Source organism: Barbus barbus (genome assembly GCF_936440315.1).
Source record: "Barbus barbus genome assembly, chromosome: 47".
Classification (NCBI taxonomy): domain Eukaryota; kingdom Metazoa; phylum Chordata; class Actinopteri; order Cypriniformes; family Cyprinidae; genus Barbus; species Barbus barbus.
In genome coordinates this window covers 12,474,083-12,487,306 of record NC_136725.1, presented here as the reverse complement: position 1 = coordinate 12,487,306, position 13,224 = coordinate 12,474,083, and the positions used below count along the sequence as shown (strand labels likewise).

Genomic DNA, 13,224 nt, shown 5'->3' with positions numbered 1-13,224 from the left:
AGGTGAAAACTGCACAATTTTTTTGAGTCATAACTTTTAGGAGCTTCAACGGAAGGGAAATTATGTAAAAAAAAAAAAAAAAAAGATTTTTTTTTGAGGTTGTAAAACAAAGATCATTGGAGTACGTTTTAGAAGAAAATGCTGTTTTAGTGTTTCTACCTCAAAATTTCACATTACATGCCATTTATTTGTAAAACCTAGTAGCAATTTTGAGTGAAAATTGTTTTTGTGTTCTAATGGAAAGAAAATAATAGCATGCTGGTTTGAAATGACAAAAGTCTGTGTTACAATTTTCATTTTTTGTTGATTCATACCTTTAATAAGATGGGTTGAATGACACACAAAGGGTCACATCTGAGATGCTAGAAATCATAGTTAGAACAAGTGGATGTGGAAGGAAGAGATAGGAACTAAACAAGGACACACAAAGGTGCAGAGTGACTGTTGGGTTCAAAAACACTCCAGATGTCCTTAGAGCTGCGGACTTCAGTCAGAGGAAACTGGCTTGGGAAAGGAAAGAGAGGTATAGGGATGTGTGAGGGAGACCAGGAGGAAAAGGAGGAAGGGCAGTGGGGTTGTACAGTACCTCTGTTACCGGTGACAGCAGAATTGAGATGTTTGGAGTCTAAGGGACCTGTAGTGTCTGGGAAGATGGGTGCAGGGGAAGTTGTGGATGGTGACGATGTGGTGGGGGCATCTGTTGTACGTGACAAACAACAATGACAAACATGTAAACAAAAACGGACGGACAATAGACAAAACCATAATGACAAGGGGAATAAAACATTCCTATAACAATGGAACAAATGAAACACAATAGTTGTCATTCTGACAGAATGCAGATAAAAACTGAATGGATTTAATTTAACAATGCACACTTGAATAAATTATTAAAATAAACGGCATGTACAGTATAGCTGACATTCCAGAAATGAATGTTTTTCTTTATGATGTTTACGGATAATGGCTTTGGTGTGCGTATAATATCAAACCATTCACGATGATAGCAAAGTGACAATTTTGCTCACAAAATGATAGGAAGCCCTTGTGAAAAAGAAGTGCACTTAAGTATACTTTTATAAAGTGTATTTATTGCAGAAATAATATACTTTAAAAGAACACACATACGTGCAAATTAAATGTTATTTCAACGCTTAAATACATTGTAATAGTAATGAACTTCAAATGTATCACATTTTAAAGTGATATTAAATGCACTAAGTTGAACTTTTGAGTGATTTTTTTTAAACCACTTAAGTTGTATTTTTTAGTACATCTTTATATGTACTTTCATAATTGTTTCCAGTGTCTTTAAAATATGGTTAAAGTGTACTACTAATGTACTAACAAGCAATTAATGTTAACTAAAATATACTTTAATGTCAGTTAACAATACACTTAAGCATGAATTAAATGTAATATTTTCGACCACTTAAATGCATGGTATTTGTAATTGATTGGAAATATATTACAGTTTAAAATTACATTAAATGCAATTAGTTGAACTTTTGAGTGATATTTGTGAACCACTTAAGTAGGACTTTAGTATATTTTATATGTACTTCTCAAAACGCAATTAATGTGAACTAAAATATACTTAAATGTCATTTCAATGTACTTCAATGTTATATACCTCTGGCAATGAAGTTGAAATCTAGTATAGGCTATTTAAAATTTTATTTAAAATATATATCTTAATTACCTAGTTACAATCAACACAAACACAAAATGAAAACACATTTATTGACAAAATAATCTCTAAAACAAACACAAAAATGCTTTTTGCTTATGCACATGAAAAACCCAAAACTATACACAGCTGTAACACTTTAACTCACTTACTAGAAAGAGTCTGGAGAACAATGCAAAATCACTTGTATACAAAAGTACCTAATCTCGCCATCATAGGAAACATCATGCTGTATGATGTATAAGCCCGTTTCCTCATTGGGGACCTAAAAACGTCCACAAGGTCAAAATGTGCTGGTATTACTATCCTTGTGGAGCCATTTGGTCTCCATAACGTATAGGATTACAAACACACACACTTAATAGAAAATAGCAACATTTTTCTTCTAAAATCTTACTCCAGCATTAGTGAATGCAAGTTTGACTAAATAAATAAAGTTCCAAATGAACTTGCTGGGAAATGGTGTTTGTCAGTGTCCCAGAAGCTCAAATGCCATGAACTGCACACCATCTCTCCGCAGTCTCTGTGAACAGAAATGTTCCAAAGAGTCAGGAAAGTCAGGAAAAAAATTCCTTGAGGAAAGAAAGAAGAACAATTGTTATAAAACATATCCAGTCATTATAAATGGTTCATTTGAGTGAAAGCAATAGACAACAGTTGCAGTCCAAAGTTTATATACACCTTGTAGTATCTGCAAAATGTTAATAATTTAAGCAGTAAGAGGGTAGAGGGGTAGAATCATTAAAAAAAATCACATTTCTGCTCTGATGAAGCAGTTTATTCTGCAAGGTGTATGTAAACTTTTGACCACATCTGCATCAGCTAAGAAGTGATTTACCTCAGTCATCAGGGCAACATCGTAGTAGAACGCTGGGAGATGTTCCTTCAGATTTCCAGACCACACCATCTTCACTGACACTGGGCTTTAAAAATAAATAACATTTTTACAAAATGTTTTACTCCTACTTTACAGAGAATAAAACATAACTTTATCAATTACCCAAATATAGATAAATATCCCAAAATTTAGGAAAATGAAGAAAGGTACCTTAACATTTTTCCCTCTCATCTTGCCTTGTAAGCTTCTCTCGCACATTTTCATGAAGAATGTTTCTGTATTTACCACAACTGACACAGCAAAGCTGCTGTCCTCTTCCTTTGGTTTGTTACCTGAAAAATATATGATGATTAGAGGGGATCTGTAAATGCACAGGTGTGAATCAATATATTACTTGCAAATGGAAAAGATTCAAAGCATGTAAAATGAGTTAACATAGCATTTTTAGCTTGTCCTGGCTGAGCTGACTTACCTCTAACATCACGTGTTTCTACACTGTATCTCCAGTAACAAATCTGCACTGATCCTGCAAAATGAATAACTCCAGATAAGTACAAAAATATTACATATTACAAACACAACCAGTAATGGAACATCTCGCTCTTCAAATGCAAAAAAAAAAAAAAAAAAAAACACGCAACAACATTATTTCTAGAGGTGGCTGATATATTGAATATTACTGGTGGTTATAATATCGATTATATATATTACAATATCGGATCTTTGAATTTTGTTTAGTGAAGTTACATTGAATTTTAAATCGTTTAGTTAAAAATACAATATTGTATTTTCAGCAGTCAAATTTCTTGGTCCACACTAGCAATAACATTCCGATATCAGAATGCATTCATAGATAAATTATAGGACACAATTAATTCCCCTCCCGAGTCCATATAGCAAGAACTGCCGGGTGTGAAGGGCAGGAATGGCAAGACTAATTTAAGAGTAAATAAAGCTTATATCAAGATATACTTACTTGATTCATTATCTGCAGTACAAAAAGTCTCATCTGTAAACATCCAAACGCGCCACTCCTCTGTTCTCGCTTGATCAGCGAAGCTCCGTCACGTGTCGCGATTACAGGAACATTTTTCAAACTCTGCTGAAGTAGCACTATCATGACGTAGTATTTTGGCGCATACGCATAAAACAAAAGAGATACTGCGTGGTTACATTTTATTTCAGGCTTTTCATTTTTGTTCAAGTTCAAGTTGTCTTAATTCATTGTGTAGCTAGACCAAAGACAATGGTTAGACTCATTCATCTAACTAAAAGTCAGTCTTTTTTTTTTTTTTTTTCAGTGCAGTGTAGCCTAGTCTAATCAAAATCAAATGTATTTGAATGGAAATTAATTTTGTTTAGATCTGTGAAACTTTTGCTTGCAATTAAATATGTGTTTAAGTGAGAACAACATAATGATATTGAAAGTATTCTGTACACAGATGTAAAGTACAGTACTATTACATACAAATACAGTACTCTCATAAATGACACTTTATCAAATGTTATGTCGAAAATTAAACTTCATAGAGTTAATAGCGCAATAGCTGGTGAAGAAAATTTCAACAATATGATTTATTGGAGTGTACTGTATAAGAAAGTGTATTTAGGTTTAGAAGAAAAATACATTTCAAGTGCATTAACGCACATAGCATATATTATGGACTAAAAGCATTTAAAATACATTAACAAATGTAATTTTGAATAACATAATAAAGTTGAAATCAATTATTTTACATGTGCTTTAATATATTGATAAATATATCAAAATAAGCGTACTTATTTAAAACACAATAAAATCATAATTATATAAAATGTATTTTAAGTAATACTTAACTAGACATTATTATAAAGTGCATTTTTAAAAAGTGCACTTAAGTATGTTAAGACCTATTGTCATTAAAGTGTACTCTCGTTAAGTACACTTAAGTGGCCTTTAATTTAGTTAGGGTTAGGTTAAGTTGTACAAAAAGTACACTTTTACTGCAATTAAGCACACTTCTTTTTCACAAGGGAGAGCAAGCTGCATACAGGGAGAAAAGCATCAATATTTGATGAACTCTGCACAGCCGACATGCTGGAGAAAATGTGGAGAACAATCACCATAACAAGCCTTTTGTTCCTGATCATATATCTTTATATCAGGGCAGTTCAGAGTTCAATATCAGCGCATCTTTAAAAATAGAAAAGATCTCATCAGTTGGTGTTTTCTTTGAGATCAAGAGACTTAGGCCCAGTTAAAAGGCATAAACTTGCTTTTTTATATTATTTAGTTTTACACTTGTAACGGTCAACCCTTACTAGATGGGTAAAATTAATTAGGATAGGGCGACAGACCAGATACTCCACAGACAGCTCAAATGCCAACTTTTACACAATAAAGGTAATGGAAAAAAGATAAACATTAAACATTTTAATTAAATATTTATTAGATAGAGCATGACAGAAAATCATAGTGGATAATGACTATTTATTGTTCAAACTCTGTGTTAAATATTAATAAATTTATGCTGATAATGAAAAAGCATTAACATCTTTGTCGAATTGAATCAGGATCCATCGCTGAATGTTGTTTCATTGTGTAGAGGGGGCCACGCTAAAATGTTCTTAGGCAAAAGCAAATCTACTTTAATTTCATACAATTTCAAGGTGCAATTTAAATTGAGTGATTATGCTTTTAAAAACAGCAGGTATCATTCAAGCCTCTTGAACGTGATTCTGGTTCCACAATCAGCTTAATGCTGGCAGCCGCTTTGCATGCATAAAGCATGTTTAGTGCAATGGTAAGGACACGAGAGGAGAGTTGGGCTCAAGCTGATAAGCTAAATCACCAGTCTGCCTTCATACTAATGGACTCGAGCAGAAAAGCAGAGTAATCTAACTGATAGTTCAATATTGCACAGCAGATACCAGCTCTGGCTAACTAGAAATTAGACAGACCTCAGGTTTCAAGAGGTGACATTAGTAAATAGCAGATCACGGCTAGATTTTTAAATCCTCTGAGGAAAATGGTTCCTGGCCATGCAAAACTCAGGACGTTGCTAGGCGGATACTAAGGTATTTTGAGATTTTTTGTGTGTGTGTTGGGGGTTTCCTTATTTTACTGTCCAATCATGTAGAAAAGTAATAGCAAAGCTTATAATTTGATGTATCATTCACATTTTTAGCACAAACAACACATGCTGTATTGTCAGTTTAATTCTTTTAGTATTAAAAAGGGTTTGTTGATATTCCTAGGGTTATGAATTTCAACAAATGCTCTGAGTAGCAGCAATAGTAATAGTGTTTGCCTTCAAACACCACTGATGGCTGGAGCCTTGGGAGTTTTTGAAAAGGATCATATGGGATATATTTTGGGTTTCCCATAGTACATTATTCATAATGCATTTAGTATTAAATGAATAAAATATATATTTTTTGAAAGTTATTTAGCACATAACAGAAGATTCCTGCCCAGGGATATGAACACTTTAACCAAACAGAAAAAAGTGCAGAGACCTTTATTGTCATTATCGTTCTAATAATGAAATTCTGTATGAAATCACTTGCCCTTTGAAATGTTCAGCTACGTACCTGTTCAGCTTTAATATGTACATACAACAGTTGATCATTTTCTCAAGATTTTACTATTAGAAAGATAATTACTTGAATAATTTCTTTGTAGGTGGCAGGGTTGTAAGCATTTCTCTGTATGGTGGAAGTGTTGTGGATATTAAAAACCTTTTTCTATCCTAGATTACTATGCAGAGAATACAAATAAGCCATTCACTGGATGATTTCAAAAAGTATAAACAAAGTCTCTATCAAAACATTGCTGTTTTTGTTGGATCATCCGGCCAGCCCAATATAGCAACAATAACTCAAGCGTGTTATCGGTTTGACCTACCAATGATAGACAGCAAAGGTTTTGGGGAAACTTTTAAAAACATTCATTATTTTTGATGAACTAGCGTTGCAGAAATTCACCTTACAACCTCCCTGCTATATAACAGAAGTTGTTCTCATTTTAAATGTGTAGCTTATGGAACTAGAACTAGACTAGATCATGAGATTTTTTTTTAGTTGGGGGATTCAGAGATTTATTAAAGTGTTCAAACCTGTTCAAACAGTCTAGATACTATTGGCCTGCTCTAATATCTTATTTAAATGTCATGGCCCAATTTTAATTAAGGGTGAGATTTGAATAATAATATTGACTATACTTCTCACTCAAGTACTCCACTGACATGGCAGCCCTCTGCCTAGAATATAAAGCGATCGGCTGCATATTGAACAGGTTATATTGCGTTTTCAATTGGCACAATACAAGGTAGGTGATCTGATGAAGGACAGTGAGCATTATATTGCTCCAGGTTTTGCGCTAATCACTATTGGAAGGACAGCATCATGTTTTGCCATTTAAAAAGACAGTAATGAATTCAGACATGGTGCTTTATATTTGTGACACCCAATTAGCTTTTTATTCCTACAGAGAAGGAGTCAGTTTTATAGTATCAACATCATTAAGAGCTTTGGTTCCCTATCAGTCAGTCACGTTCGACGTAACGTCAGTGTGACTGACTAATGGGAACTCGCTCGAGAGCCCAATCATCTTCGAGTGTTAACAAAACAAGCCAATGACAGTTGGCGTGCGTGTTTCGCCACGCGCACCCCGCCCCGCAGTGCGGGTATAAAAGGAGAGCGCGTGCAAACGCACATCAGCTTTTCGCTTCGGAGCCGAGCCTTGCTGCGAATCTCCGAGAGTGTACAAGACAGCTTGACGAGTGTTGGTGTTACGGCGCGTCAGCGGAGGTTGCGATCCAGTGCTGCTGCTTCATCTCGGCGTGCTGCAGCTCTCATTCTGCGGTCGCGCTGCGACCTCTCCTGGGCGCTTCAACACTTTTTCTAAAAGAGAATTTCTTTCAAAAAAGAGCAAATTCTGAAAGAGCTCCACGAGCGACGGGCGTCTTTTTAAAGATGGCTTCCCGCTCGTGTGTTTCTGGATGTGGCCGTTTCCTGGCTTCATCTGATGGTCACGATCGCTGTGTCTCGTGCTTGGGCTTTCAGCACGCTGAGGCAGCGCTCGTGGATGACTCATGTTCTCTGTGTGGGAACATGACCATCGCGATGCTGCGCTCCAGATACCTCCTCGTCAAGCGGGGGGGTATCCCCCTTGCCATGCCCCGTTCTAGTTCCTCCGGTTCTCGGAGGGCTACTTCGGCTCATGGTCAGGGTGACTTGAGGATCACAGTGAGAGCTTCCCCGTCGAGTGCGTCTCCGCGGGCCTCTCACTCCTCTAGCGCATCGCACCGTCTGGGGTTTCCGGACGAGTTTGTGGAGTCCTCGGACAGGGCGGGGCCCAGCATCTCGTTCGGAGCTCCAGCAGATGACAGGATGTCGGTCACTGCATCGGGGGATGAGCTAGGTTCTGGAGATGATGATTCGGCTGCGCTGCCTCCATCAGGAAGAGTGGCGTTGACCGAGTCAGATCCAGAACTGACTGCTATGCTTTCCCGGGCCGCTGAGAGCATCGGGCTGCACTGGAGGCCTCCTCCTTCTCCCGAACGCTCAAGGCTGGACGATTGGTTCCTGGGGGCGCAGGCCGATCGCAGGCAACCGCCTCCGGTTCCATTCTTCCCGGAAGTGCATGAGGAGGTGACTAGGTCTTGGAGGGCACCTTTTTCTGCCCGAAACAGACCTAGTGCCTCCTCCGTCCTCACCACCCTCGACGGTGGGGCGGCCCAAGGGTATGTGGAGATCCCCCCAGTTGAGCGCGCCATTGCAATGCAGCTCTGCCCGCAGGGCGCTGCCGCCTGGAGGGGTAATCCACGCCTTCCGTCCAGGGCCTGTAAGTTCTCGTCCGCTCTGACGGCCAAGGCTTACAGTGCTGCTGGACAGGCCGCTTCCGCCCTGCACGCCATGGCCCTCCTGCAAGTCCACCAGGCCAAGGCGTTAAAGCAGTTGCACGAGGGTGGTGCTGACCCAGCCGGATTGCAGGAACTGCGCACAGCGACGGACCTTGCCCTACGGGCGACGAAAGTCACGGCGCGGGCCCTGGGTCAGACGATGTCCACGTTGGTGGTCCAGGAGCGCCACTTATGGCTGACCTTGGCGGATATGAGGGAGTCTGACAAACACCGTTTCTTAGACGCCCCGATCTCCCAGGCCGGCCTATTCGGCGAAGCGGTGGAGGGCTTTGCCCAACAGTTCTCCGCCGCACAGCAGCAGACAGAGGCGTTTCGACACATCCTGCCCCGGCGGTCCGCTGCTGTCTCCACCCCACCGCCGGCTGCAGCTCCTCCGTCTGCTCGTCGCCGAGGGCGCCCTCCTGCGGCCTCCACCTCCGCTCCAGCTCGGCCCCAGCAGCAGCCTTCACAACGGCCGCAGCGTGGAGCTGGCCGCAGGAAAGCGGCGCAGCCCGTCTCTGCCCCTGCCAAATCTGTGAAGCGCCAGGGCAAGCGGCGGCCCTGAGACGGGCGACCCGGAGTCTCTGGATCCTGCTCTTCAGGAGATGGTGACTGCACCACTCCTTCCCCCGGAGGAGGGCCGGGTGGAGAATCTTTTGTTCCCTTTTTATTCTGTTCCGCCACTGGCTCTCCAGCCAGTGGTACCCAAAACCTCAAAAAAAGAGCAGTTTCCTTTTTCTCCGGGTCCCAAGAGGGCGAGGATGGCAGTGCACGAGACCCCGTCTCCACACTCCCGTCCCCCTCTCCTTTCGCCTATGAGCAGCAGGGTCCGGTCCGAGGACGCGATGCCTTCTCCCGCGCCCCCTGCTCAGCCTTGGAGCCAGGTAAGTGTCGCACTGCACACTCAGACCCCACTTCGGAACGCACTGCCTTCCGAGGCGGGCCCCTGCGCTCCACTTCGCTGCCCCGCCGTGGGTACGTCCGTGGCTCCCTTGGTCCCGCTTGTACGGTTTCTGGGGGCCTGGCTAGCGCTCCCCAGGCTGTCTCGCTGGCTCATGAGAACCATCAGACTTGGCTACGCGATTCAGTTCGCCCGGCGTCCCCCCAAGTTCAGGGGCGTTCGGTTCACCTCTGTGTTGAGCAAGGATGCCCCTCTCTTGCGTGCGGAAGTCGCGGTCCTGCTGGCGAAGGACGCGATAGAGCCGGTCCCTCCAGCCGAGATGAAGTCGGGGTTTTACAGCCCGTACTTCATTGTACCCAAGAAAGGCGGTGGGTTACGACCAATCTTGGACCTGCGCGTCCTGAACCGGGCCCTTCACAAGCTCCCGTTCAGGATGTTGACGCAAAGACGCATTTTTCAATGCATCCGTCCGTTCGATTGGTTCGCAGCGATCGACCTGAAGGACGCGTACTTTCATGTCTCAATCCTGCCTCGACACAGACCGTTTCTCCGCTTTGCGTTCGAAGGACGAGCATATCAGTACAAAGTCCTCCCCTTCGGGCTATCCCTGTCGCCTCGTGTCTTCACCAAGGTCGTGGAGGCAGCCCTTGTTCCATTAAGGGAAGCAGGCATTCGCGTTCTCAACTACCTCGACGACTGGCTCATACTGGCCCAGTCTCGAGCACTGTTGTGCGATCACAGGGACACGGTGCTTGGCCACCTCAGCCGGATGGGGCTTCGGGTCAACTGGGAAAAGAGCAAACTCTCCCCTGTGCAGAGGATCTCTTTTCTCGGTATGGAGTTGGACTCGGTCAACCTCACAGCACGTCTCTCAGTAGAGCGTGCTCAGTCGATGCTGAACTGCCTGGAGTCTTTCCAGCGCAAGACAGCGGCTCCACTGAAACACTTTCAGAGGCTCCTGGGGCATATGGCATCCGCAGCCGCTGTCACGCCGCTCGGGTTGCTTCATATGAGACCGCTTCAGCATTGGCTTCACGACCGGGTCCCGAGATGGGCATGGCGACACGGCACTTACCGGGTCTCAGTTACCCCGTCCTGCCGTCAGACCTTCGGCCCGTGGTCGGATCTTGCTTTTCTTCGGGCAGGAGTTCCCCTAGTGCAAGTATCCAGGCACATTGTTGTCTCAACAGATGCCTCTGCCATGGGCTGGGGAGCCATGTGCAACGGGCGTGCAGCTGCAGGGCTCTGGACAGGGTCCCGGTTGCAGTGGCATGTCAATTGCCTCGAGTTGCTAGCAGTATGGCTTGCGCTGCGCCGCTTCAAAGGGCTGCTACACGACAAGCATGTACTGGTCCGTACGGACAACACTGCGACCGTTGCGTACATCAACCACCAGGGTGGTCTACGCTCCCGTCGCCTGTCGCAACTCGCTCGCCATCTTCTCCTTTGGAGTCAGAAGCATCTGAGGTCGCTTCGCGCCGTTCATATCCCTGGCGAGCTCAATCGTGCAGCCGACGAGCTCTCACGTCAGCCCGCCCTTCCGGGAGAATGGCGACTCCACCCCGAGGTAGTCCAGCTGATTTGGAGACACTTCGGGGACGCTCAGGTAGACCTGTTTGCCTCCCCGGACACGTCCCACTGCCAAATGTTTTACTCCCTGTCCGAGGGTACCCTCGGCACGGACGCGCTGGCACACAGCTGGCCTCGGGGCCTACGCAAATATGCGTTTCCCCCAGTGAGCCTTCTCGCGCAGACCCTGTGCAAAGTCAGGGAGGACGAGGAGCAGGTCCTCTTGGTGGCGCCGTACTGGCCCAGTCGGACTTGGTTCCCAGAACTCATGCTCCTCGCGACAGCCCCTCCTTGGCAAATTCCTCTGAGGAGGGATCTCCTTTCTCAGAGAGGGGGCACCCTCTGGCACCCGCGTCCAGACTTGTGGAATCTCCACGTATGGTCCTTGGACGGGACGCGGAGGTTCTAGGTGGGCTACCTCCATCGGTAGTAAACACAATCACTTCAGCTAGAGCCCCGTCTACAAGACACGCTTACAGGCTGAAGTGGAACCTGTTCGTCGATTGGTGTTCTTCCCGCCGGGAAGACCCCCGGGGATGCCCGATCGCGGTCGTGCTTTCTTTCCTGCAAGATGGGTTGGAGCGAAGGCTGTCTCCCTCCACCCTCAAAGTGTATGTCGCCGCTATTGCCGCACATCACGATGCAGTAGACGGTAAGTCTGTAGGGAAGCACGACTTGGTCGTCAGGTTCCTCAGAGGGGCGAGGAGGTTAAATCCTCCGCGCCCTCATCTGGTACCCTCTTGGGATCTCCCCTTGGTCCTGTTGGCCTTGAGGGAGGAGCCCTTTGAGCCTCTGCAGTTAGTAGAGCTTAAGTTTCTGTCGTTGAAGACAGCACTCCTCACTGCATTGGCCTCGGTCAAGAGGGTAGGGGACCTGCAGGCATTTTCGGTCGACGATTCGTGCCTAGAATTCGGGCCGGATGACTCTCACGTTGTCCTGAGACCCCGGCCTGGTTATGTGCCCAAAGTTCCCACCACACCCTTCAGGGATCAGGTGGTGAACTTGCAAGCGCTGCCCCGGGAGGAGGCAGACCCAGCCATTGCTCTGCTTTGTCCCGTCCGCGCTTTGTGCACTTACGTGGACCGCACGCAGAGCTTCAGGACCTCAGACCAGCTCTTCGTCTGCTTCGGGGGACAGCAGAAGGGGAAGGCTGTCTCCAAACAAAGACTTGCCCATTGGATAGTCGAGGCTATAGTCTTGGCCTATCAGGCCCGGCGCTTACCGTGCCCCCTCGGTGTGAGAGCACACTCTACAAGAGCCATTGCTTCCTCTTGGGCGTTGGCGCGGGGCGCCTCGATAGCAGACATTTGTAGAGCTGCCGGCTGGGCGGCACCTAACACGTTTGCGAGATTTTATAATCTCCGTGTAGAGCCCGTGTCCTCCCGTGTACTTGGCTCAGACGGCCAGTAGCACTGGGACACTGCTCGGTGTCAATCCCGCTTGCTGCGCCATTCCCCTCTACGGACCGGATACGTGCGCTTTGTTGCTTCTCAGTTCAGTTCCCCATGGCGAACCCTGTTGAAGTTCCTCCCGCACCCTCGGCAGTCAGGCGTGGCGGAACGCCAGACGCCAGGTCCAGCACTCGTGTGTTTGCCCAAGGTCAGCCCTTGTGCTGGGCTAGGTGCCCGTGTGTAGTGATTCCCCTTCGGGTGGTCCCACATGTGTATTCTTCCACGGTACGGTTCCCCTCACGGTGAGCCCGTGTCTTTCCCTGGCAGAGACCTTCTGCCGTCTCTGCTGTGTTGTTATCTCACCCCAGGCTGGCTGAGTCTACCTCAGAGACTTCCATATGTAGTACTGCCCTTGGTCAGTCCATATGTGTAATTGCCACGTGGTACCTCCTTACGCAGGATGTGGCTTCCGTAGCGTTCCCCTACTTGTGGTACGCTTTCCCAGTGTTATCCATACCCACTGTACGGAACAGCAGTGGCTGTCATCCCTGCCTAAGCCTTGTCCTATCTTCCACCCCAACTGGTGTGGGGGGACTTGCCGGCTTCCGCAGGGCACTGGAGGGGGTCAGCAATAGTGGCGTTTTCCAAGGGATCCCATTAGTCAGTCACACTGACGTTACGTCGAACGTGACTGACTGATAGGGAACGTCTCGGTTACGTATGTAACCCTCGTTCCCTGAAGGAGGGAACGGAGACGTAACGTCCCGTCGCCATAGTTGCTGTACCACCGCTGTACGGCCGGGGCACACAGTCTCGGCTCCTCAGCGAAAAACTGATGTGCGTTTGCACGCGCTCTCCTTTTATACCCGCACTGCGGGGCGGGGTGCGCGTGGCGAAACACGCACGCCAACTGTCATTGGCTTGTTTTGTTAACACTCGAAGATGATTGG

The 13,224-nt window shown here is 45.6% G+C and overlaps 1 protein-coding gene across 1 annotated transcript in view; it reads right to left on the bottom strand.

Moving 5' to 3' along the window:
• Positions 1–13,224, bottom strand: part of LOC306865848 (cell adhesion molecule 2-like) — a gene marked incomplete at its 5' end in the record, with an annotated part of 86,576 nt that overhangs the window by 14,585 nt on the left and 58,767 nt on the right. The window contains one exon of the mRNA XM_079410676.1: positions 587–697. Coding sequence (XP_079266802.1) covers positions 587–697 — 111 coding nt within the window. The remainder of the gene's footprint in view (positions 1–586; positions 698–13,224) is intronic.